Raw genomic sequence first — 27,486 nt, 5'->3', positions numbered from 1 at the left:
ACCTGTGGTGGCCCAAATGCTCTGCTAGCGAAAACAGGCTCCCGAGCTCCATTTTCAGCTGGGTTAGGATTGCAGGAGGCCATCCCAGTCGAAAACAGAGATTGGGAGCCAGTTTTCTCTTGCAGAGGCACCATGGGCCGATCCTTCACTCTTTCCAGGGCAGCCCCACAAGTCAGATCTAAGCACCCCAGGGGCCTGATCTGGCCCCCGGGCTTTGAGTTTGACACCCCTGTTCTAGTGAGTACTCCCAGAGTACTTGCCATAATAGAAAGATGGGATATATATTATATATAGCAGGTAATGAATGCAGCGCATGCTAGGTCTGATGACACTGGAAGATGAATTTGTGCCAAACTCCCTAAATGAACCACATAAGAAATCAATGGACCCCAAAAGTCTTTTCAACCCCACTTATTGGCTGTCAGAAAAAAAGGGATCTGTAAGTCAAGTCACTTCATAATGATAAGTATTAATAGGGAAAGACAACCAGATAATCGCTTTGTTGTTCTTTCTATGTGCTTACCAAGGTTGTATTAAAGAAGTCCTCAACAAGATTTACCAAGTCTTTTTTGTCTTTGGGTTCTATCAGGCTCAGAAATTCTCTTGTCCTTTCAAACCAAGTAACCATGTAAAAAAGAAGACACAGGCAAGCAAAAATCAAATGAGCATCTAAAGCCAAGTTCACATCACATTTTAATATACAAGTACAGAGGAATTATATTTACTGGAACCAGTGAACATTACTATGTGCTTGCTCAACAATAAGTAAAATGACAGGGATTTAGTTTACGGAGAGAGATTTGGGTTTGGTAATATTCTTCTTAAGCACATGAAGAAGTAAATATCTTGTAGGAGATGAGCCTGTTTTTTATTCTTTCAAATATCAGATCCCAGAAGTTATAAAAAGTCAGATTTTGGCTGAATGTTAGGGGAAACGGCATACTAGGAGGAAGGAAATTATATAAGAAAGGAAAGCCTCCCCCTTTTGCTCAATGCCTTCAAGGACAAATTGAATTTGTAGGATGTACTTAATTTGGATTTTCGCATCGAACAACAGTTGGACTCAGCCCCTAACATATACAGTATATAGGAAGTTTGCAATTCTTGCTCACAATCAGCATGGTGTGGTAAAGTGAAATTTTAAAACAATAAAAAAGTAATTGAGAATAATGTTTTAGCTGCAACAAGAAATATTGAAAAATATGTTTACCTTTCAGATAGGCAAGTATGTTTTAGAATATAATAATATTACTGATTAGTAACAAAGATATTAATGTATTAGATTACTTATCTTTGGTATCAATCCTTGCTGAAGAAGCAGATTTATACTTTCCGGAGAATCACTTCTACAGTACAGCTGAATGCATTTCAGCAGTAGGGAAACATTCAAAAATTCATTTTTGTCCAATTCCTAAAGCAGATAATTTCACATGAGCGACTACCTAAACAGTTGAATAGATTTAGTGTTCAGCAATTAAGAATTTCCTACATACCTTTTTTAGAGCTTTGTCAAGTGGATTTAACAATTGTTTCTTACACTTCTGAGGGACATATTTGTCTTTTTCTTGTATCATTAAATTTATTTTCTGAAATCCTTTCCCTTTGAAGGCACCACTTAACAATGATTCTAGCTGGAACAAAACAAGACAAAAGCAAAGCTTCAATATGGGCCTTTAATTATTGACAAATAATCTTTACTCTAGGATATGTATCTATCACAAATTTGCTTTTAATTTTCCCACTATACCTGAAAGAATAATCTAAAGACCCTTAGCCTCTAGGCGAACCAATGGCACGTGTGCCAGAGGTGGCAGGCAGAGCCCTCTCTGGGGATATGCGTGCATCACCAGCTGCTCTTCTGGTTTCCGGCCAGCTGGTCTTCGCGGGCACAGGAGCGCTGCAAAAACGGCCTGAAAATGGCCCCCAAACGCCCAAAAAACAGGCTGTTTTCTGGGCTGTTTTCAGGCTATTCTTCTGGCCATTTTGCAGGCCATTTTCAGGCCCGAAAATAGCCAGAAAACCGGCCAAAAAATGGCCAAAGAAAAGGCATGTGTGCGTCGGCCAGCTGCTCTTCGCGTTTCTGGTGCTCCAGTGCATGAAGACCAGCTGGCCAGCGTGCATATGCGTGCTGAAACCCGAAGACCAGCTGGCTGGTGTGCGCATGTGTCTTCGGGTTTGCAGCGCTCCAGCACATACGCACAGGCACATGCATTCTAGTTTGGACACTCTAATCATCATCACTGCTCTAGGCCTTGAACCTGCCTGGATCAAAGCATGCAAGTTTTACATTGTATTGACTTTTATTCCGAAACGTCTCTTACCAATTCAGTGCATCAAACTTCTCTAAACTAACTAATCCCTTCTAATTGGGTTGTACTATAAGTCTGGTAATATTGAGGCTAATGAGAATGGTTGTTTCACACATCTGGAAAAAGCCTTAGACATGGTTAGGCTAGGCCAGTGTTTCTCAGTCTTATAAACTTTCAACTTCCAGAATTCCCCAGCCAGCATGATGGAATTGGTCCACACAACTTAAAATTGCCAAGGTTGAGAAATATTGGGTTAGGCCCACAAGACTCCGTTTTAATTATTTAATTTGCACGTATCTGATTCTACTTCAATACCCCCTTGGAATTAAACCTCATTTATCTCGTAAAAAACAAAAATTGTAGGAATGTATTCCTATGTAACCTTTAAAAATAGTTACTGTAGGTTTTATTTTAAAAAAGTTGTTTCTGCTGTACACATCCACTACACATACCAATATCACTTTTATTTTATTTATCAAATTTTATGCTAGCCATCTCAATACACAGTAGAACCTCTGGTCATGAATGCTTCTGACCACTTTTTCACGGTTGATTTTCCCTTCCACACCATTTTTTTTTAAACCACCAAATTTCCAAAATTAGTTTTGGGTCACAACCAAATTGGCTTACGACCAAAGTTATGGAATGAATTATGGTCGTTGACCAGAGGTTCTACTGTAGAGTGATTCTGAGCAGTTATAATGTTACTTAGAAAATCTATGAAAAGTATGTGACTGTTTTGGAAACTCTGTTCATTTTATCACTACAGCAAATCTGTACCGTAGGATGGGCTGAAAAGGGACGATTGACCACAAGTCAACCAGTGACTTTCCATGGCTAATGGTGGATTAGAACTGGGATTTCCCCAAGATTGGCCCAACAACTTAATCACAAGACTAGCATAATATACATAAATAGATAGGAGAAACTCATGCACAAAGTATCTTAATTCAAAGCTGGAAACCAACATTAAAAACAAGTGGTGGAAATCCCACAGCCTTAAAGCCTCATTTTGCCAGTCCCCAGATCATCTCAAGATCATTCTGCCAGAACAGAATACAGAGGACATATGACTTAATGAGAGGAATGCCTCACTTTCATAGAAGTTTATCAATTCAGACTAGGTGATCATATTTCTAGGATAAAGTAACTGACTCAAGAGGTAGGATTAAATTAATTTGGAGAACTCTTTCAAGTATAAGATTCTAGAATCAAAACAAGAAAGCCAAGAGAAAAATGTACATAGACAATCCTGATAACATGTAAAAATATTAGCAAAATCTTCTGCTAAGATTCAAGAATTAAAGTGGTCTATTCAGAGTAATATGAACACAAATATAAAATTACAGAAAAACTCAGAATTCTTTGAAACTTTTAAGATGGAATTTTAGAAAGTGATTGGAGGATGAGATTATTATTAATATTATTTTGCAACCCTTGTGTTTTTCCCATCATATTGTTATCATCCTTTTCCCAGAAAAAGAAATGTGTAAAACTTTTTCACTGAACAGCAGAGAGATTCTGTCTTGTGATAGATATGTTAGCTCAATGGAATCAAATTGTTTTTGAATTATTAAATCTGTGTCAATATAAGTCTGACCATATTAAAATAATTATCATATATATATTGAATTTATACTTTTATCTTTCAAATGATTTAACAATGTCATGAAAATCAAATTATATTTACATAATATTCAGGTTTGTCTGGCATTTCTTCTTCCTCTCCGATATCTTCTTCCTTTAGATTAAAAAAGTAGGGGGGAAAATTTTACTTCCAGGCATATAAAAATTAGCAATACCAGCCAATGCTTAAATTAATTTAGGAATAGATGGGAGGAGAGTCCTTCCTGAGTTTACCAACCTCAGTCCAACTTGATTGCAGAAAATACGACTTAAGTAACAGAGTTGACAATGCTTGGAATGCACTACCTGACACTGTGGTTTCTTCCCCAAACCCCCAAAACTTTAACCTTAGACTGTTTACTGTCGTCCTCACCCCATTCCTAAGAGGTCTTTAAGGGGCGTGCATAAGCGCACCAGCGTGCCTACTCTCCCTAATATTCCCTTGTATTCGTATTCATTTCATGTATTCATAATAATGTCTATACTTGTATCTGTTAAAAAAAATCATACTTGCCGAAAATAAATAAAATAAAATAAATACATAGATTCAAACTGGTTGCATTAAGCTACTTATCCATGCTTAATCATGGCTTACCCCAGCCAGTTTTGTGTGTTATATAAATATAAGCGCTGTGAACGTAAGAACTGGTCTGTTTCCCGTAATGGGAAAAACTGACCTGCAACATTGGTTACTCTCCCCAAAAGGCGGAAAGCGATTCGCCCTCTACTGCAGCTGCCACGTGCGCTTTCGTCTCACCAAGGGCAGCCTCCGCGACCGGCTACCTTCATTCGCGGGGCCCAAATTTCTTAGCCTGGAAGTCAACTAGGGCCGGATGGGTACGCATGCTCAGTGTCTCGGCATCCTAAGCAAGGCCCCTTTGCGAGGAACGCTCGCGTAGTTTTAAGATTACTCTGCTTTGCGCGCTTCCTCCTTGCTCGCGCTTCAGTGAAGTTTTAAAGTCCAAGGATCGACCTTTTAAATGCCCAGGTTTAGGATGGCAGTACTTTACGTTAGGGGAGGGGTGGGCATGCCGGTTTAGGACCCGAGCCGTTGGAAGGAATTCCAACTTGTTTTGCATCCATCTGCTGACTTGAATGGGCTTTTTGTTTATCCGTTTCCGGGGGATGGAATAAATAATGCCGCGTCTTAAATCACCACCACAAAAGTTTCAACAACAATCCTGGTATGGCGGCTGTATCGGTAGAAAATGTTTAGACAAATGGCTTTGCAGCGAGGGACTTCGCATCTGTACAACTACTTCAGGATTATTTAAGTGCCATCTGTAGAAATGCACCCATAAAAAATTAAATTGCATGCAGTCACACAACATATTTTATTTTTTGACACAGTATTGGTCCCTGGTTATTATTTACCACATAATAAAAGTTAGGTTGGATTAGTACATTGTGTTAGAGCAAAATGGTTAGTTTATGGTTCATTGGAAAGGTTAATAGATTCTGTGAAATGCAAAGTAACCAATATTTTAACGTATATTTTGTGAACTTGATGTCAGGAACCTAAAAAAATTGCTTAGAACTCCCAGGTAATAACCACAGATCATCAGAACTTACTTTTAAAAAACAAATCCAGGCTTCAAGCTATGTGGCTACAGCTGATGTTCATTTTTTCCAGTTTATTGTACTAAGCAATAATAACCGCTTAACTTTTTACAGCACAATGTAGGCATAGCTATAATAAAGCAATTCAATAAATTCAGTAAAGGTACCCTCAGTTAAAATGCAATTGCATGTACAGAATAATTCATTGCAGAGTTAAAGGAGTTTTTATTTTATTGCAAATTAAATGAACAATAATATTGCCACACTTCCATTTTTGGGACAACTTTTGCACATAAGAATGGTATGCATTGTCTCCCAGTCTAATCTACGGAATGGTACAGTATAATAATTGAATACAATTATCATAATTTTAAATAATAAATAAGAATGCCAGGAGATTAATACCTTCTGCTGTCTTTCAAAGAAGCTGTGCATGTGCCTACTTTGTCATGGCTGTTTTGCCATAGTTTAGGAGAAGGGGCCAGATGGAACCCCTCACTCATTAAGCCTTACTACGGAGTGATAATTTGAATCAGGACCTCTGCAGTTTTCATCAGAAGCACTAATGGCTTTATTGCTCATTGGCTGGCTATTATGAAGTTATACTCACATTGTGTGGCCTTCTCTCAGTAGCAGTTACATATGCCACCCAACACCCACACTAGCAGTGAATTTTGTTTTGTTTTGTGTGCCTTTATCTTCATTCACGATGACTTTTTCAGAAAATGTTTGCCATTGCCTCTTTCCTAAGGTTGAGAGAAAGTGACTGGCCCAAGGTCACCCAGCTGCCTTTGTGCCTAAGGCAGGACTAGAACTCACAGTCTCCTGGTTTCTAGCCTGATGCCTTTAACCACCATATCAAACTGGCTCTAAGTAAAAGAATAAGTGCCATCAGTTGGATTGTACAGTATGGCTTGTGGCCTGTATTAATGCTACTTTGGAAGCAAACACCTTGTCCTCATAGGATGGAGTCTAATATTTTTAGATCAATAATCGATCATTGTTTGGCAAGTGCTATGACTGGTATTCCCCCCTCCTCTGCCTGTGACTGTCACAGGTCAAATTATGCCTCTTCAACAGATTGTCTGATCTCATCTGCCTAGAAGAACATAATGGTTTCTGGTTGCAGTGAGATCCTTTGGGTCATTCTTTTTGGGAACTGAAAGAGGGAAAACATCTGAAATAAGGCCAGCATTGTGTGATCAAAGGAGAACAATGAAGTTGCCAAGATGGTTTGGTCTGATGTAAACTGCCAGTGAGGAAGCAGCTGCGTTCAATTCATTAAGAGTACCTTGGTGTTTAGTATTGCATTGTGTGATTGCTCCCTCCTCTTATCTTTGTAGGAATTCTGACCAATTTTACAGGATTATGATTGTCTAAAGCTATTTGATCATGGCCAAACTTTTCAGTTGAACTGGATTTTGAATATTGGACTCTCAGATTTAAGATATATGTAAGAGGGAGGGAGGGAGAAGAGGATTTTAAATTGACTCAAACTTTCTGAAACAAAAGCAGCATTAAAATTGTATAACAGCTGAGGCTACAAATCTTTCATGTCATTAATTGTATAGAAATATTCCTGATCTTATCTCCTTCAGAATGTTGAAGAGGTCAACTCTAGTTCATATAAAGAATGCTTGTTAGGGCTGAAGATATAAAATTCTATTCTTCTTCTTTTCTTCCATTTAATCACGTCCAATTCTCAGAGACTCCTTGGACAAGTCCCTGCAGTTTTCTTGACAAGTTTTTTCAGAAGTGGTTTGCCATTGCCTCTTTCCTAAGGTTGAGAGAAAGTGACTGGCCCAGGGTCACCCAGCTGCCTTTGTGCCTAAGGCAGGACTAGAACTCACAGTCTCCTGGTTTCTAGCCTGATGCCTTTAACCACTGCACCAAACTGATAATTCATAATTCTAGTTAGATTTGCCTAAAATGTATTACATGATTTAATCTAATATAGCCTCCCACCCTTATTTTTAGAACTGACTATTTATTCTTCCTTAGATGGGCACAATTTTGCATCTGCTGATTTACTGATTACCTTAAATTTAAAGATTACAATGCTCTTAATCCCATTCTAAAATTACCAGACTTACCAAACAATGTAATACAGTCAATGAAGTTTACTTAAGAGGTTAGCATCCTAGACTTTCCAGGTTTCGACACTCCTAGGAAAGTTGGTAATGATTAAAGAGTAAAAAGAGAATCTACCTCTCCATATAAGTTATCCAGGTCTTTCCTTTATTTATATTTCTGAAGCTTTTTAAATACTTCTTTATACACTTCTTTAAATATTCATTTATACACAGCCTGTGTATTTGTGGTGTGTGTATGTATGACAGAGAAGAAACAATTTTTGGAGGAATTATATTGTTCTTTACTGTATCATTAAGTTGATTCTGTGTCTATACAGATGTAGTATTTGAGTACCTACAAACATTTTATATTCATTGGGAATGTATTTTTTAAAAATAGGTAGGCCCCAAAACTATTGTAAGGAATTGTGAGTTGTCCCATTGAAGTCAATGTGATCCTCACTTTTAGAGATACACACACTAGAATTAGGAATATATTTAAATTCTTGCAATCCATTTCCTTTTTCTTTTCCCAGTCAAGCACTCTTGTATTATACATACTCAACTTGCCTTGCTTTCTAATGGCTTTGCTCATTGAAGATAATGATAAGCCAACACATCTGAGATGTTCAGTTGTAAGCAGTTGTGGGCTCAAGTTTTCAAGGTGTTAATGAGGTCTGGAACAACCAATAATTAAGTCCAAATATTAAGGGTCAAACTGTTTGTGGCTCACAATGAAAATGCTTTATGTTCCTTTTGGGGCCCTCACACTTTAAATACATGAATTAGCTATGAAAAAGTAATGTACTTCTGAAAAGCAGACTCAGGATCATGACTTTCTTCTCGGATGACACAGCTCTAGCTGGCTGGTTTGTGGATGAGCAGTACGTAGTGCCTGAGAACTTGTGGAAAAAATCAGGGAGGAGCTGCCACTGATGTGCTTTCAACACAGCAGAGAAAGGTATGTGGGAGGGTGAAAGTTGAGGACAAAAAAGATGCCCTTGCTGGTATGAACAGATTCGAAGCCAAGTTCAGAAAGGAAAGTGCAATCTCCGGCTGATTTCAGCACTGCTGGCAGCGGACAGAGGCAAGGCGTTCACGAAAGGGTAAGAGGACAACAAGCTGCAGAACTTTCAAGGCAAGTTCACAAAGTTACACCGTACTGTACTGTACAAATCTACGCATGCTAACAAAATAGAAATTCTACTATGTCCGTTATTGCCAAGAAGCGTTTATATATTCTAACTGAGGCCCTTTGGAAAAGTTTTTTTCTAAATACTTTATTGTTCCTTTCTCACAATATATCAACGCTTCTAAATGTAATGCAGAAACTGAGCTGCTGCTATTTATTTTTATTTATCCTGCTTTCATTATTTTTTATAAATAACTTAAGGTGGTGAACATATCTATTACTCTTTTGTTCTCCTATGTTCCCTATAAGAAGAAGAAGAGGTGAGTGGGGTTGAGAGAGAGTGACTGGCCCAAAGTCATCCAGCTGCCTTTGGTGCCTAAAGCAGGACTAGAACTCAAATTGTCCTGTTTCTAGCCTGATGCCTTAACCACTAGACCAAACTGGCTAGTCGTGTTTTCTTCCTCTCTTCCTTTTAAAGTTTTGAAGGTGGTTTACCTCCACAGGCCTTCATTTTTGTTCCTTGTTCCTCCCTCTCTCTTTTATCCTCATAGTTCTGGCATAGATTTTGCTGAGAAGTTGTAAGTTGTGACTGAGTACAGATCTGAGTCTCATTCATCTGAATCCTGTGTCCTCATGCTAATCTGTGTCTCAGAGAAACTGCTGTAGCACAAAAATGGAAGCCAGTTCAAATTTCACATTAGTCATGAATTCACTGCCTATATTTAGGAAAACTACTGTTCTCTCAGATTTCATTACCTGTGCCTTACCTTTAGTTATACATGCAGATGACATCAATTCTTTCCTAGGTGACCGGTAATTATCACTGCGGGGAAAAGATCTAAGTTTGCTACAGGTAGGTTTTAAAACAAATGAACAATTGTGCAATCATAACCATATATTTTGTATATAAAATTGAATATATATATATATATATATATATATATATATATATATATATATATATATATATATATATATATATATATATATATATATATATATATATATATATATATATATAATATAAAGTTGAATTATAATGTAATTGTGGTCTCAAAGCAAATTAGCCTCTAGTTTTTTCAGCCATTGGACCACTCCTGAGACTTTTTCCAGATAATATGTAATGTGTGCATGTATTTGACACATGAATTCATGCTTATGGACTGTTTAATATTACAACTTACAGGAAAGTTTCACACATTATACCTGACCTAGTTTGACCGTGCATGTAATTGTGCATGCATATATATATGTGTGTGTGCACATGTGTGTTGCCATAACGTCTAGTGTATATATATGCAGTAAAATATATAAATAAATTATTGTTGCACATATAATACTCTCTATATGATTTTATATTGTAAACTGGATGTATGAGTGAACACCAACTTAATGTGCAGCACTAAACTATGATCATGAGCTGTGCACTTGTACTTTGGACCCTTGAGGAAAAACTATGTGGTCATTTTCATTTCTATAGATTTACATGACTGTTACAGGATGTTACTTGTTAGTGCAAAGAACCTGTCCTGTTTTTAAACAGTCATAACAATATGGTTCAGGGGAAATCTCGTGACCAGAAAGAATGTTACTAAGGGTATTTTTAACAATCTGAAATAAAACCTTTTCTCCAAATGATGGAACAAGAGAAGTACCTAATATCTTTTTTAATTTTTGTTTTTAATGAATAGGTTCTTCTAGATTCATGATGAAAATGTCAAAGGGACCTTTTGATGAATCTAACTACATCTGTTCCTTTGGAATGAAGTTAACCTGGGACATCAATGATCCCAAGCTACCGCAGGTACAGGGCAGAGGGATGTTTGTAAAGAAGGTATGGAGTCAGTAGATTGGCTTTGTGAATTAATTTTGCAAAGTCCTTTCTGCCCAGTGAAATACCGCATGCCTCCCAACTGTAGTAAACTTTGGAGAAAGTTTGGAGGCAGGAGAAGCAGGATAGAATTTGGCAACGAAGGTATGCTGATGAGCCTAGGATGCTTGCTGATTCCCTGAGCTGTTCCTATATTTTCTTTAGTCCGCATTTCTTTAACCTAGGAGATGCCCAGGCAGAGTGTTCTTCTCATTAGGAAAACATCTAATCTGCTGAAGGGAGACAGCCACAAAGCCAGAGGAGCTGACAGAGCCTATGTTGATTGTGGGCTCATAAATCAGGTCCTAATATTTGGTGGTGTTTTTGGACAGACACAACAAAGGCAGACCAAAGATTAGAAATAAGGACGACAAAGTTATGTACTCTCTGGATCTCCCTGTTGCACCTTATTGTTTTGCACTCATTTAAGGGGGGATGGCGAGTGCCTCAACTCAATATCAGAGGAGTTTCTAAAGAGGAATGGCATAGAAGAGGCTTTTGAATGCGGTCAGCACCACACTAAAGCATGGAACCCAGCCACTATATTTGTTATGAATGCATTATGACTAGGACTCTGCAATATATAAGACTAAGCAAAAAATAGGATTGAATAGGTTTGGGGTGAGAATGTTACTGATACCTGACCATTGTCTTACCAGATTCATAGCAGGGTTTATTTGTTTGGACATTCTGTAGTGTGCTATCAATTAAAAATAGGAGTCGTGTTTATTAATGAGAGTTAGGTTTTAGCATTTTGTTCAAATGGAATCAGAATATGTAGCAAATTAATATATTGGATGTATTGATGTGCACACACACACAAGCTAGTTTCCATAATCCCCACCCACCCACCCCTTTTTAAAGGGAGAATTGGCTACTTTCAATCCTGCTCATGCACTAGTCCTGTTGGGTCAGCCTCTCAGAGACATTTCTTCATCAGATTCCTTAATGCCTTCAACAATGATAGAATGTGCTGCCTTCACTGGAAATGTTTGGATACATTCAAAGATGCATCTGTGTTGGAAATAGCCCATGTTACTGGCTATAGCCCAGTAAAAGGACAGGAAATGTTTAATGACATTTTGTATTATATCATAAACTATTTTATAAAATTTGCTAAGTTTGAATTCCGTACAAATCATACGTCCCAGATTTGGGACACATTTTGCTTTTTAGCTCATTTGAGGTGCTTGGTTTAAAAATTATTGCCTTATGATGCACTGTTCTGTCCAGTTAAAGATTATGGGAACAAGACTTTTAGTAGTATATACAGTAAATAGATTCTACATCTATTCTTTTCTCTCTCCTTCCTCTCATGTATTTGTCTCTTATGCAGGAGCCCAAACACTTTGATTCTTTCCAGGAGTGGCCTGATGGGTATTTGCGATATATCTATACCATTGAAGATAAAAATGCACAAAGGCATCTTAGCGGTTGGGCCATGCGCAACACCAACAACCACAATTGCCAGATCCTCAAGAAATCCTGCCTTGGTGTGGTAGTGTGCGCCAGAAACTGCACCCTGTCTGATGGGACAAAGCTTCAACTTCGGCCTGCTATCTGTGATAAGGCTCGGCAAAAGCAACAAAGTGAGAATCGGGCGGGTGGGGGGAGGAGTGAGCCACACAACAGCAATCCTTGTAGCTGTTGAGGACCTTCCCTTCTAGCAAAAAGTTCAACAAAACCAGTTCCTCCTTTCCCAGATTTTAAAATTTAGTGTAGTTTTACTCAGCTCTTGCTGCTTAAAAATAGAATCTCCAAGTTATTCATTAACCTATTTATACATATGCATATACATATATGCCAGATTCTTATTTATAACAGGCATTTGTATGTCACCAACAACAGTGGAGAGGTGAAGCTCCTTGCAAGAAATGAGCCTTACGGTACCTGAAAGGCTTTTACAAAGCAATGTTCTAGACATTCCTGGAATAATTTATCAATGTCATTCCTGTAACTGAAGATTCTACTGCAGGTAGAAAAAGTACACATGAAACCACATTGTTTCCCCACATAAAAATATGTGAAAATGTGTCAGCTTATAATCCCCAAATTATGCAAAATCAAAATATACTGCACATATATTGCTCATTATTTTTTATACAGTACTTCTATCTGACTATAAAGACGTCTTCAATCTTACATATTTCCAATGTACTTGTCTATCTTGCAGAAAAGCATTGTCCCAACTGCAGCTCAACTCTTGAACTGATTGCTTGCCGAGGACATAGTGGCTATCCAGTAACTAACTTCTGGAGACATGAGGGCAAAGCAATATTTTTCCAGGTAAAATACAAACGCCAAGTAGGCTATCTCTGTAGATTTCTTCTAATTAAAAAAAAACAATCTTATGGTGTATAACTTAATCGAAACTGGAAAGACATGTATTTCCCTTATCTGATAATATTATTATCTGAATAAAATAAATGTATTGCACTCAGTGATACCTACAACTTTTGTGAGCCTGCAGACTGAACACTTAACTGGCTATTCAATATATTGCATATCAGACTTGTTTTTAAGCCATTGCTTTGAGGTTTTAAAACAAGGAAGGAGAGTGCTACTTGTGCCTCTTTTAACAACAACAACAACAGCAAAGAGTTTTAAATTAAGGAGTTACACTTAAAAGCCTTGTTTCCTGGACAATCCAAAAAAGACTATGGATGTATTTACATGAAAGACTTAACATTAATGTTTACATGTCTAGGTTCATGTAACAAAGAGTATGACTAAAGATATAGACCAGGCTCTTGCAGTATGCTAGGCTAGAATACAATGGGCTATTTTGCAATGCAGAATGCTGTGCAAATCTGAAAAGTCACTGGATCCTGAAATCAATTACATTGGACTTTTTAAGACTCATACCCAAGCTTTTGACTTCACTAGTGCATGAAATTTCCGGGATGCTTCCATATGTTATACACATTCTCCACATAAGAAAAATGTTCACATGTGCACTGAAGCCAAAGGTTCAAATTGAAGTCTCCAATATTTACAGGTGAAGTTAGGAACCATTTTTTAAAAAAATTATTTTATTTTTAATTTTCAAAACAAACACAACACATAAAATCTTCCTTCTTTACATACTGTAGAAAGTGTATCAGTTGGTTACAAAAGGCTTTCGTGCATCTCTTCCACAGTCATCAAGCATAATTCATATTAACTCAAGTATTTTAACTCAGATATTTATACATGTTACCATCATCATACCTCCATTTTCATTTGACTATAATTGTTTAAATGTCCTTCATCATAAATTATGCCAAGATTTAATACATAACCACATACTGGCATTTGATTTTACTATTTCTAAAATCCTCCAATAACACTGAATCCTTATGTCCTATTCTAGCTAAACATCCATAATATTTAATAACAGAATTTTCTAATCCTCCTTTCCAAATCACTGTTTACAATTTACATCCAGTTTCCTTATGATGTACCCATACATATACAGTATATACATTGTTATCATTATCCCTCCTTTATTTGACTATATCCTGTAATATCATTTCCCCCCTAATAATCAAGACTTAACTGTATCTAACTTAGTTCTTTTTTATTAACCTTTATATATAATCCAAAAGGATTTCTAATCTTCCTTTCATGGGTATCATTCAATATTCATATCCAATTATTACTTATCATAACACTACACATTGTATACATTATTATCATTATCAATTATTTATTTAACTATATCTATTGTCACTAAATTTCACTAAGTTTAACTAGTTTTAAATTATTTAAATTATCAACTTTGTATGGACTCCTCTTAGCAACTCCTTGCTTATAAAATGTCCCATGTAATTTCGATGCCCTTCTTCTGTTTCCTTAATCAGCTTATCTTTGATTGTCGGTAGTTATCAATGATATTGCTAATAAAATTTCTCTCTTTAAATCCATAAATTCTTTTGTTTTTTCTTCTTCTGTATCTTGTCATCTGGGGTAGATTTCCCCTCCATTTAATTCCTCTTTCAGTATTCCACTCTTTCTATTTTCAGAGACAAACCAATCACCATAAATATCAGCAAATTTAATTTCTTTATAGCCATTTTCCTCTTCGATTTTTAGGATTCTAACCACCACTTTTTCCACTTGATAAACATCTTCGACTTCATCATATTTTGCTGTTAGATGCTCTAGGTCTTCCAACTTCTTCTCTATCCTCTCAAATGTGTTTGATAATTTCTGTATTTCTAAGAATATCTTTTGCAGACTTAAAGTTTCTTTCTGCTGTTGAAATTGTGCCATTATCTCCAGCTAACAAACACTGCTTCTGTAGCTTGGAAGGTTTTAACAAGATTAAGCATAGATTCACAATAAAGTTTTCACTTTTCTCTGGTTAAAGATATACTTCAAAGGGACATCTGTATGCTTTTCTTCTTATCACTCTCTATAAACAAGCAGTGAGACCTTGGAGTGTCAAGCCAGGATAATCAGTAAGAAAAGTAAAAGTGTTTCGTTTCCAATAGGAAAACCTCCAGCCTCCAAGTAGCAGTGTTATTGCAATTTTCTTTGTTTCTTTTTGTATCTTTTTTGTATTTCAAGTTTAAAAAAAGTCTGATTCTTGAATGAGCTTATTTCTTCTGTTCTCCAATTTAAATTAATTTTAAGTTTTTTATAGGCAGTCTCTTTTAAAACGGTAAAAAATCCTCACCCGCTGGAAACACTTTCTCTTTCCGTATCCTTCTTTTTTAGAGCCACCCCAACTTCATCAGCCTAATGGCTGGATTTTTTGTCGCCGGCTTGAATAACTTCTCTTGGATCAATCAGGGACTTTGCGATGTCCCTGAGATCAGCAAGACGTATTCTTCTGGTTCACCATCTCTGCGGGATGGTTTAGGTCCGATTGGACCACCCAGCAGCAAAAGTATCGGCTGCGGTCTCAGAGCATCGAGACTGCACGTCCGTATCATCGCGACGTTGGCTCCTCCTCCAGGAACCATTCTTGCTATGACCCCAAGGAAAGCTGCTGTCTGTTAATAGAGATAATTAATGTCTATCTTGTTATATATTGGCTTTTTAATGCTCTATTCTGTGTCAATATTATTTCAGGCTAAGGGAATTCATGACCACCCTAGACCAGAAAGTAAATCAGAAACTGAGATCAGAAGAAGTGCTCTTAAAAAGCAAACATCATCTCACATGTCCCAGAAGAAACGGTTTCTTGAGTTTCAGGTAACTGGGTCTCCAGTGTCATCAGAAATGTTGATGTGAAATATCATAACTAATGTGAACATTCATTTATATTCATTGAGCCATAATGAATTCAGAATTTTAGCTCTTCAAATATGACAGAGTCCCAGAAATTTAAAAAAACAGAAATCCCTAACATACAATGTTATATAAAATATAAAATCACTTTAGCAAAAACAATCTGAGTTTATAGTTTTTTCTTGCTCCGCTAAAAATAAGTAGTATATTTGTTGTATCCTAACATTTACCGTAGCTTATGGAATTGAAAAGGTAGACTGTATACTAAGTATTTATGCCTGTGTTGAAAGGGTAGTATTAATTGACAATATTTTATTATGTTTATTATAAAACAGCATCCATAATAGCCATGTCACACCTGTATTATGTCACTTTCCAGATAGCTCAGGCATTTATTAACACTTTGCAATTATTGGCAGACTTAAATACATGATATATAACAAACCGTATCAAATGTTATGGCAGAGCAAATGGTAAGGTCATGTTATTAAGACTTAGGTTGTTATAGTATACCTGAATTTGAATAGCCAGTTACTATTTTTGATGATAAATCATCAAATCATCATCATTGTGAAAACTATATTGATAGTCACACATGCATTTTAATGGAGTTCTCACTTGTACGATACAATAATTTATTTATGTCTGTATCTGTTCTGACTAATGTGGATTTCTTCCTAGTCCACCCACAGATACATATTGTAAATTTTAAGTCAGGACTTAATAGAATAACATTTTGCCCCTCAGAATGGGATGGAATTGATATCAATATAAAATTAAAAATAATTGCCATGATTCAAATAGAAATAAAATATATCTCATTGTTATGGAAGAGATAAAGTGACCAAAATGTTTGCTGAGTCTGCTTGTACATTTTAATTACTCATAACTAAATTTAACCTTTCTCTCTTGGTTGGATTCCTTTAAATGGAAGGCATCATTAGACATTGTCCTTTGAATAAAGATAAAGAGCTACACAGCTTTTATTCTTGTAATAAAAAAAACAATGTGGAAGTTCCAGGAACATGAACATCATCAATTTGACTTGAAATCTGATATATAATGTAAACACCCTGATAACAATACTGGAAAAATAATTTAAACAATAGTTAACAATTCTATTTAGTAAAGGATATGTGCGTGTGTCCATTAATTGTTTCCATTAATATTCTCTTTAGACAGGAACAGCATGCATTGAGAATGATAATCACTTTCCCTACATCCATCCTGTATCATATGAAGAAGGACCAGAAAAATTTGGCATTTTCACAGATGCCAGCATACCATTACTTGCTCAGTCTCACTTATTTCCAAGTTCAGAAGCATACCACATTACTTATGATGCAACCAATTTTCAAGGGGATATAGCATCACCACTCCAGAACTATCCAACCTCCCAAATCTACACCTCTAAATCAAGTTGTGGTTATGACTGTGCATTTCCTGGTTATGTCAGTTCCAATTTATATCCTACATTTCACAAAGAGGTAATGGATATTCCAATGGACACCGATCACTTCTTGCTTAATGGACTTCAGTGTTATGCAACTTCACTCAGTGTACATGAGCATCAGGGGATGAAACAGTCCTTAGGAGAAAATAATTATGGAGAAAAAATTAGCTACGGGCTATGTCAAGCCAATGCTAACTATCCTCATTATAGTGAAGAATATAGCAGTCATTCCTCTCTGAATGTTCCAACTATGCAAACTGTTATAACTGCAACTACAAAGATGTCCCTTGAAGCCTATAAATCTCCTGCTGTGAAATATCCTGACAGTTTCTGTGATACAAAGGATATGCTTAGTTGTCCCCTAGTAACAGACATTTCAGGAAATTTTTGCTCAGAAATCAGCATTCAAGATGAAGATTGGGCAATGAGCAAATCAACTTTGACTAGTGAGCATTTGATGACTTCTAATAAAGCAGGACATGTAGTGGCAGTGGATACTTGTGAGAATAATCCAGGTACTGAAAGAAACTATATTGTCTACGAAGGACCAACATTCTCATTTGAAAATACTGAAGCCAAAGTGCAGTATCATTAAAGGTAAATATAAAGCATACCACTTACCAATAGTCATCCAATTTTTTTAATGTATTGAATTGGGTGGCTTTATATTGACTTGGCTTTATTGACCTGGCTGGCTAAAGATGTTTTTCCCAATTGTGGAGCTGGAGTGGGCATGGCCTGTGTGTGACACATCGGACCCGCAAGTTGCCAGTTTGACACCCCTGTTCTAAATCAAACATAAAGTCATAATTTGACAAGTCACATAGTAGTCAAGATTTAAGCTTAAACTTAACAGCCAGAGTGCCTGTAGGTTCAGAAATTGATCAATTCCAGATATAGTTTATTTTCAGCTCTGGATAGTGTAGTTCTTTTCAGACACATTTGGCTCAAAACGTCTGATCCTCCTGGATTTATGATTGCTGCTAAAACATCAAGTAGAAGCTGAGGTCACCAGGATTTTGCATAATTACATCTGGTTGATAATTACTTATGCCTTTGTCATTCTGCATCTGGATTATTACAATTTGGAATATATGGGGCTGCTCTTGGAGACTATTTAGAAGCTGTAGTTGGTTTAGCATAAGGAGTCATAGCACAGGTTATTATTATTATGGGTGCACCCAAACTTGCTGGTGTAACTCCTTTACTGCAGATGCATTGTCTATAAATTCTTCCAAGGACAATTGAAGGTCCTAGATGTCCCTTCATAATTTAGGTAATTGATTTCTCTGTTTTGGATCTCAAATCTGCCCATCAATCAATAGAATCTGACCATCCAATGAGAACAAGGCACATTAAGGCTTTCCAGCTGACAAAATGTTTCCAAAATAAGCTGAGTTTTGAATCTCCTTTAGAAACTCCTGAGAAAATTCCTGAGTTTTCTCAGTGATTATTTCTCTCCTGTGGAATAACCTCCCCCTAAATATAAGAACTGCCTTTTCTCTGAAAGACCCTTGAAAACCGGGCTGTTCTGGAGAACATTTGGGGATGAGATGGAATGTTGAACTATGCCCAAATGTGGACATCTATTATGATTTGGTGAAAGTATTATATTTCTTGTGTGTTTCTTTGCCTTTTTTTAAGTTACTGTAAACAGATTGTAAGCTATTCAAAGTCTTCTGATAAGAGTGGCCTAGAGAACATATAAATCAATGAAGGTATTATAAAATTAAAATACTGGGAAAAAAGAATTGAAACAATTCTAGTATATAATACGTATAGCAGACTGAAAAAGGTTCAGTTTTAACTGATTTTAACTCTGTTTTGTACAATCCCATACTTCCATTAGGGTATCAATTGCACATGTTTTATTGAAATGTATGGAGAATGAAAGTGCACATTCATTCTCCAATGAGTTTTTGTACAGCAAAACATTGCGTTCTTGTTAGATAAACATACGGAGAGAGCCTGTTCCAAAAATATTTTTTTCTGTTTGTGTGACAGCATAAAATCATGCTTTGAAAATTAATCTTCAATGACTTAGATGTCCAAACAACATTCTAAAGAAAAAATTAAACTTTTAAAAGTGTATTTTGCAATCTTAATAAAGTGTGCATTTTTTAGTTAGTAATTCAAATGCCATTTTTTAAGTAAAAGAGAGACATTGAACAGTGTATTTTAATATGCTTTATTAGGTGAATACTTTATTAAGAAGCGATGTCATTATTGGTTCTGTGCTAAAGATTTATATGTCTGGAGAGAACAATATTAATGCAAAATGGATTGAAAGTAAAGATCAGTTATATAATTTATGATGCTGCACTTTTCTACCCATGACACTGAGAGTAAAGCTTCCCACGGACAGGTGCCCCCACACTCCTGGCCTTCCGAAAATGGGTTAAAACATTGTTCTGTGGCTTTGCATGGGGCACCCAAAGGCAGTGGTGGTGTTGGTTAGTGCAACCTATTTTTTTAAGCAGGGTTAATTATTCTTACCTCCTTAAAACCTTTTATAATTTTTCAAAAATTTAACTCTAACATTTCATTTTTTATATACTATTTTAAATTTTGATGTTTTATCGTACAGATTATTTTGATGTTTTATTGTACAGAGCCAGAGTCCCTCTTTGAAGAAGGGCAGTTCAGAAATGTGAAATATAAACAGATAAATAAACAAATAAAGCCAAGGTTAGCTTGAGTCATGGTGCCTTTTTTTGCATATTTATGTACTCTCCTTTATTTGTACTTGTTGGAAGACTGGAAAGAAGATGGCGACAGATAATAAAAAGAACTAAGGAAATAAAGTGTTAAAGGAAAGGAAAAATGAAGCACAACTCAACAAGCAATAGCGTGAATGCCTGAGCTCCTAAGATTTCCTTTACACACTACTGATCATCCCTGGTCAACTGACCTTACCTCTAAAATAATAGATGGCAAAATATTACAGATTTTATATAGCCTGAAGCTGCAGTAAGATGTCATTTAAGAAGGAAAAAATACCATTTAATAACAAAGCAGTTTTACTCATGAACTCGGGACAAGATGAGATGTAACATTCAAAGGCCAATGAGGAAAAGTGATGTCAGGGAAATGATAATGCCAGTTTAAAAAAATTAAATGATGAGGGCCTAAAATGACAATGTCAAGACCCTTAATTTGAAATAAATCCCACTAAACAACACGGGGTTAATTGTACCAGAAAGCCATTGCATTAGAGAAAACAATATATTTAACTGGAATCAGCTTGCAGCTGACCTGTGGATGTGTCAAAGTATCAGATGAATTACTGAAGAAATGTATTGAGCTGTCATGATACCGAGGGTTTGGGGTTTTGTTCTTTTCTTTTTTTAACAAATTGCATTGCTGCTCATAGACCTTTTAGCTCTGGCCTATTATCTTTCATTTCATTTCCTGGTTCACAGCAAGAGCAAGGTCCACTGCTACTGTTATGGCTATAAAGGTAAAAGATGTGCTAACTGATCAGGACATGTTGTTCATCCCATTGCTTTGAGAAACACTGCACTTTTCCAGCAAATAACCAGAGGTTCCTTCTAAGGTCAAACTGGCTGTTATCTGTGAAACTTAAGAACTGGTACCAAATAGGAAAAAAATGAAAAGGAACTTGATGGCGAGGAAAGGAGACAAACAGATCATCTATAAAGAAAACACATATAAGTAAACACGGGCGCATAAGGTTACATTTATTAGCATCATATTGATGGATAAACCTTCGGAAGAATTTGCTTAACACTTGTTCTTTTTTCCCAGGCCTGGAATTAAGGTGTTTATGGAACCCCTGCTGTTATTTATGTTGTTGCTTTTAATTACATATTTTAAATATTGTAAGCCATGCAGATTCTTCTTGGAGTCAGACTTCATTAAAATCCAATTAATAATAATTATGAATATTAAACTGAAGCCAACATCCTTCTTTGTCTAGGCTGAGATAGCAAATCTTTACCCATTTACTTGAAAATAAATCCACTTAAATTCAACAGAAGTTTTTTTTTTGCAGATTTGTGTGAGATCACTTGCCCAAATACATATCCTTTTTGGTCTGCAATTCTAAAGCACACTGGATACTATCATATTTATTGGTGTGCTCATTCCAAAATCTCCAAAACAATAGTAATTATAACCTGAATATTGGACTACAACTCTCATATTCCACAGCCTCACCAGCTGCAGATGGTGAAACTTAACAGGAAACAAGACATAGATTGTGGCATCTTAAAAGCATCCAAATTGGTAATGCTTTAAGCAACATGTAAAAAACTATTTTAGGTGAAAGACCATCTGTAATATTGGTTAATAATTCCATTGAGTATTGTTATGGCAATATATTATTGATATATGGTTTTATATTGCCACAGCATGTTGATTAAAGCACCATGCTCACCCTGCCTCTGCTGCAGAGGTGGGTTTCTGCCTGTTTGCCCCGGATCGGGTGAACTCGTAGTGGTGGCAGCGGGAAGCTCCGCCCACCCACCTGCTTCTGCGCATGCGCAGAAGTGTCACACGAGCGCGCGCATGAATGAACCAGTAGTAAAATAAATTGAAACCCACCACTGCTCTGCTGCATCTGATCCAAGTCACTATTGAATGATGCTGTCCTGATTTAGCATCTGCAGTGCACTATAAACAGCAGCATGTTACTAGCCTGCAGAAAAAGGGGTAGATCTGACTGCAATATTACGTCCAACATATATATGGTTCTTTCACTGTACCTCCTGTTATAATCCAAGATAAAGCAAAACAACAAAAATGGGAGTCATAAAAGGATAGCAATAGCAATAACACTTTGATTTACAGTATATAGTGGTTTACAGCCCTAAGTGATTTTTACAGAATCAGCATATTGTTCCCAACGATCTGGGTCTTCATTTTACCCATCTGGGAATGGATGGAAGGCTGAATCAACTTTGAGCCTGGTGGGATTTGAACTGCCAAATTGCAGGCAGCTGGTAGTCAGAAGAAGTGGCCTGCAGTACTGCACTCTAACCAAGGCACCACCAAGGATCTGAATCACAAAGCTCTTTTATTTAGGATATCCTTCCTTCCTGCCTTCTTTCCTTCCTTCTATATGGCAATAAATGTTGACTTCCAAATCTGCTTCTTGGTTCGGAAGGCATTGTATATGTGTTATATAGGAGGCAATGAGTAGGGGGAATATCTGTGCAGGTGTGAAATAATATATTTTCTGAATTGTAAGCTGCCCATATGGATAACCACATAAATTGAACAAACAAAACATTTTTGGGAAATCTCTAGACTGTTGTATTTCTCACTCTGGACCATGCCATTGAGGGGGAAGTCTTCTGTTTTCAAAAAGTAAATCCTTTCCAAAAAATAAATCCTTTCAACTGGAGGTAATTCAAAAGACCTTAGACATGGCATGCCAAATGAAACAGTTCTGTTTGGAGTCAGGAATACTTTGAACCATTTTCAATTTTGAATATGGAAATTCCAATTTACAGAATTTACAGAACTGCCACAAAAGGCCCCAGTCCATATGAGGTTCAAGTGACTGGATGGGAAATTGAACCTTATGAAATTCCCTGAAGAAAGTTTTGCATATACCTATTTTGCAAACATGTTGCACTTACAAGTAGCTTATCTGATATGTCATAACTGGCAATGTATTTCTTCTTTATTATTTAAATGCAAATTAGTCTGTTTTTCCTTCTTCACTAACTTAAATCTTAACTTCATTCACTTCAATCTAGAAGCATATTCTGAAAACAATAGCAGGAATGTTCCACACTTAATTTAACTTACGGCATCAGTTATAAATGTTCTTTTGAACTTTCTTTAACCTGAGAAGATGTGATGTTTTCAACAGTTTAGCCTTTAGACTTTAGAGAATGAATTCTGTTATCTGTTTTTTTACACAGTTGACTTGTGGAATCAATTTATCTGTCAACACAAGTTGAAATCTGTGGTAAGGAAGATAAGTAACTCTGCAGACACTTTATAATAGCCCTGTCAAGAAAAGTTTAGGTTTAGGTAGGATGCTATGCCTAAACTAATAGGCCATGTTGTGATACAGTTTATTTGATGGATTAGTTCATACAATGAGCCAAAAGAATGGCTACATTCCCATAGTATAAAGAACCATAAATTATTCATGTCCTTAGTTTGGCTAGTATGTTATTGGAATCCAGTCTCTATGTTCTTCCATATATAAAAGAACATTCTGTATTGTCTTAGATATAGGATTCAAATCAAATGCAAATTTTTCTCTATTGTTCTGCAAGTATATCTGCTATGTCAGAGGAAAAAGTGCATCTCTGGAGCCTTTCAGCATTCTCGCATAACAGTGGTGCTTTAGGCTGGCAGCAGATTGTGCTAGGCCAGGCTCTCTCAAAAGGGTCCTGGACTCCATGGGACATGACTGACATTTCCATTCCATATGCATTTTTGAAAAGGAAAAGTTTGAGTCGAGCTGACCTCCTGGTGACTTCCTACAGTTGTGCTTTTGTTCCTCTTTGTTTTGACAGTAGCACAGAAATGGCTTGCCACTGCCTTATTCCAGAATGTGGATAGGCTACTGGTAGTCCCTTATTCAGGGCAATAAAAGCCCAAAGTAGCTTAGCTTCTGTAATTGGTTACTGTTAAGTTTAGAAGTCTCAATAGCCATGCTTATGATTTGATTATCCATGAATAACCATAGCTGGTGTATTTAATCTACTTTTTTTTGTAGTTTTGCACAACATGCCAAATTAAAATGGATTACAGTAACAGAATAACAAAGTTGGAAGGGACCTTGGAGGTCTTCTAGTCCAACCCCTGCTGAAGCAGGAGAGCCTATACTATTTCAGATAAAGGGTTGTCCAATTTCTTCTTAAAAACCACCAACGATGAGCATCCAGTACGTACCGGTAACTAGTTCCTAGGCCAGTGTGTTGGGAGAACCCAATTACTGTCTTTAACGAGGCTTAACCTTGGCAATTTTTGAGTTGTGTAGACTTCAGCTCTTAGAATTCCCTAAGCCAGCATGCTGGGGAAGTTGCCAAGCTGAGAAACAATGATTCCAGAAAGTTGTACGTAAAGTTAATGTTATTACATTTGATCAAAGAAAGAATTCGTGATAATCGCCAGCCAAAGATTCCTGCAGCTTTTCCAAGTTTTCTTCCCAACCCGCCCTTCACCGTGAAGGGAGGATTAAATCACGTGCTGCACAGGCGTCATCCGGCGGCGGGCCTGGTCAGGAATCGTCTCCGAATCAGCCAATCAGAAACTCGAAGCGAACACACAGAGAGAGAGTGAGAGAGAGAGAGAGAGAGAGAGAGAGAGAGAGAGGAACGCGCGGGCGTGCGCACGGACGCACGCCCGGCTTGCCTTCTTCTTCGTCTTCTCCTTCTCTTTAAGTCCCGCCCACTCCGTTCGTGGCTCGCTCGCGTCGGCAAGTTCGCTTGGGGATTCGCTAAGAAGGCTGTTGCCAAGGTGACGAGTCGGTGCGGAGCCCGGCCTCTCTAGTGTCGAGGGAGCTGCCGACGGTTCGGAGGTGGGATGAGGCAGCTAAGGAAAGGAGGCTCCGGTGGAGGAGGAGGAGGCCCTGGACCCTCCCTGAGCGGCCAAGAGTTCAGCAGTGAGTGCGCGGAGTAATAGTGACTGGGCGAAGAGAATGGCGGGAGGGAGAGAAGCTGGGAGGTCACGGCGCGTCTAAACAGGGCTGGGTTTTCCTGCGGGACTCGAGTTCGCGAGGGGGACCGGACTCGCGCGTCCCATCAAATATTTTGGACTTCGATTTCCACAATTGGGGGCTGGGGCTGATGGGAATTGAAGTCCAAAAGCATCTGTAGAGACTAACCAGTAGTCTTTCGCTGTACTACAAGAATAAACTTATTTAGTCATCTTCAGGTCGATTTATTCCCGGACTTTTTTCCCTCTCTCTCTCTCTCTTAGGTGTAAGTACTATTGCATTACAATTTGATGTTGTGCGCCCCTGATCAAAAGAAAGACTCCGGCTCTTTATTTTCAGTTTTGCCACTCGAGCCATTATTAAATTGAGAATAAGCCTATGCATGAGAGGGATATGGAATTGTTTGGGATGAGTGTCAAAATTAAACTTTCTAAAACTTACGTTTCAATGGGCAATAGTTAAATAGATGCAATAACGTCCCAATTTTATTTATTCATTACTGATCATACTTTATTCATTACTGATTATGCTTCAAAAAGCCCAAATTAGTGTTTTTTTTTTATTTACATATTTTATTTCCCCAACAACTTCTTGAACTAGGAAAATATCTGATAATGACAGTTACCCAAGGATTATCCTGTCTTGGAATAACAATTGGAATATGGGTGCCCTGGGGTTTACTTAATAATCTAATGACACACTTCTGCTGACAATATGATTGTTCTGTAAGAGTCTAGTCCTTTAGAGTCATCTGCGCTCAGTAGATTTTATTTTGTAAGTATAAAGTATGTGTGCATGACTATGAAATAGAATAGATTTTGCCTTTGCTTTTTACAAGGAAAAAACATTTTCATAGATGAACTATATGAGCCTAATTAGCACATTTGAACTGTTAACATAGTTGCAAAATAATTATTTGTAATCACACTATGAAGTGTGGAGTTGGAGAATTTTGATCTTAGCATTATTGTGCATAGATGAAGCAGTGATTCTACAATAGGAGAGATATTTCTTTCCTTTGTACATTTATATAATTTGATCAGAACGAAGCACAGTCAGTTACATGGCGCTAATCTTTTATGTGTAACAAAATATTAATATATTTAAACATCTACTTGTTCTGAGACTGCACTGTTCAGATTTATTACTGTGAACTTACCTAAATATTTCTTCCTGCAATTTGGGGAAGAATTTAATGAAGTAATCTGGTGATTTAGTTAATGAATTTTGTTCAAAAGTTCTGTAAGCTTTATGTACTTTTATTACTGAAAAGGATTAAATCCAGTATTTTAACTTCATTTTGCACAAGTAGGCATAACTCTACATAGTATTTGATAGGTATACTCAATTCTTCAGAGGATTGAATTGTACCTTCCATTGAAATTAGAAAATAGTTTTAAATAGGTGAAGAAAATATTGTGGAATGGAAAGCTTTTAAAAACTTCTTAATCTTTCAGGAAAATATAGAAAAATATGACAGATGTACAGACACCAAGAAAAAAAAGTTTAATTCATGTCGTTTAGTCATAAATCTAAAGAAGACTTTAGCTTTCACAGGACTGTGTAAATGAGCAATATCTGTTTTACTACCTTGGTAACACCTTGTCAGTGTTTAGCAACAACAGTTTATCCTCTAAAAGTAAACAAGGAAGAAGACAGAAGGAAACTGCTCATTTCAGATGCATTTCTTTTTTTCATAAATCAAAACACCTTCAATTTATAATTGTTAATAGCAGAGTTTTGAGAGTGTAGCATTTAGCTGTCTTTTCATAGCATTTTATTGTATATTTATATATGAAGGAACAGATTTTTCTAGTCTTATATTTAAAAAAGTATATTTTATGAATATACATTTGTGGCCACCTTCCATCAGTCCTAGCATTTGAACAAAAATTTAAAATTATTTCCAGATTAAACACAAAATATAATAATAATGAACATTGTGTAGCTATTATGAACAATCTTGAAGTCAGAGGCAAATGTTTTTGCAATATGAGAATAGCTGGGCTTTTACTTGCATAATATGTAGGCTGCCTTTGATTTCTGTTTGTGAGAATTAAAACGTCTGTTAAAACATAGTTATTTTGTTTTACTGTTTCAATGAGAAAACATAAAAATAAAAAGTATAATAAAAAGTAAAATTGAACATCCATAGGGTATATCTTATAAAAAATAAAGTTTCTGTGAATAAGGCCCATCAAGTATTAACCTAGCATATTTAAGAGTTAATAGCACAGTCCACTGATTTGCTGGTCCAGTTATTTATAGGATTAAGCATTAGGAGTCCAGCATGAGATTTATGTGAAAAGCTTTATATATCTTAAAGCATCTTATAAGCATGATCTCCATAGACTATGGTAACTGTACTTGTTAACATGCTGTTTTTTAAATTATTATTTTAATATTAAAAATCACAGCCAAATTCAAACAGAAATAAGGAAATATATTTTATGCATAGAAAGAGTCATTCAGCCCATTTTAAAAAAAAACATACCATTAAATATTAGATAGAGAATATTAATCAGCCTTTGCATTATACCAACAGAATGCCAGAATCTAGGAATAATCTGTTTTAATGGAACCTGTGCTCAGCAAACACATA

The 27,486-nt window shown here is 36.6% G+C and overlaps 3 protein-coding genes across 8 annotated transcripts in view; 2 read left to right on the top strand and 1 right to left on the bottom strand.

The window, feature by feature from the left end:
- The window catches only part of SYCP2L (synaptonemal complex protein 2 like), a 45,235-nt gene extending 40,303 nt beyond the window's left edge, over positions 1 to 4,932 (bottom strand). The window contains exons 1-5 of the mRNA XM_081953405.1: positions 4,613 to 4,932; positions 4,000 to 4,050; positions 1,494 to 1,631; positions 1,292 to 1,411; positions 524 to 628 (exon numbers count right to left, since the gene is read on the bottom strand). Of these exons, the coding sequence (XP_081809531.1) occupies positions 524 to 628; positions 1,292 to 1,411; positions 1,494 to 1,631; positions 4,000 to 4,050; positions 4,613 to 4,621 (423 nt within the window). The 5' untranslated portion in view covers positions 4,622 to 4,932. The remainder of the gene's footprint in view (positions 1 to 523; positions 629 to 1,291; positions 1,412 to 1,493; positions 1,632 to 3,999; positions 4,051 to 4,612) is intronic.
- Positions 4,671 to 17,932, top strand: GCM2 (glial cells missing transcription factor 2). Of its 3 annotated transcripts, XM_081953411.1 has the most exons (8): positions 4,719 to 4,772; positions 8,424 to 8,673; positions 9,506 to 9,552; positions 10,391 to 10,503; positions 11,906 to 12,158; positions 12,743 to 12,855; positions 15,628 to 15,750; positions 16,965 to 17,932. In XM_081953411.1, exons 4-8 carry the CDS (start codon positions 10,405 to 10,407, stop codon positions 17,832 to 17,834), a joined length of 1,458 nt encoding a protein of 485 aa, XP_081809537.1. In that variant the 5' UTR covers positions 4,719 to 4,772; positions 8,424 to 8,673; positions 9,506 to 9,552; positions 10,391 to 10,404; the 3' UTR covers positions 17,835 to 17,932. The 3 variants fall into 3 exon arrangements, with proteins under 3 accessions (XP_081809538.1, XP_081809537.1, XP_081809536.1); XM_081953412.1 differs by lacking the exon at positions 8,424 to 8,673 and having other exon boundaries at positions 4,671 to 4,772; XM_081953410.1 differs by lacking the exons at positions 4,719 to 4,772; positions 8,424 to 8,673 and adding an exon at positions 5,068 to 5,119.
- A 6,630-nt stretch (positions 17,933 to 24,562) lies between these two features.
- The window catches only part of MAK (male germ cell associated kinase), a 35,080-nt gene continuing 32,156 nt past the window's right edge, over positions 24,563 to 27,486 (top strand). For all 4 annotated transcript variants that reach the window (XM_081953396.1, XM_081953395.1, XM_081953394.1 and 1 more), the window contains exon 1: positions 24,563 to 24,830. The gene's annotated coding sequence lies outside the window, so the exon portion shown is untranslated. The remainder of the gene's footprint in view (positions 24,831 to 27,486) is intronic.

This window comes from Natrix helvetica (genome assembly GCF_964273705.1).
Source record: "Natrix helvetica genome assembly, chromosome: 4".
NCBI lineage: Eukaryota > Metazoa > Chordata > Lepidosauria > Squamata > Natricidae > Natrix > Natrix helvetica.
The sequence above is the reverse complement of the archived record's forward strand: the minus strand, read 5'-3'. Positions and strand labels throughout refer to the sequence as shown.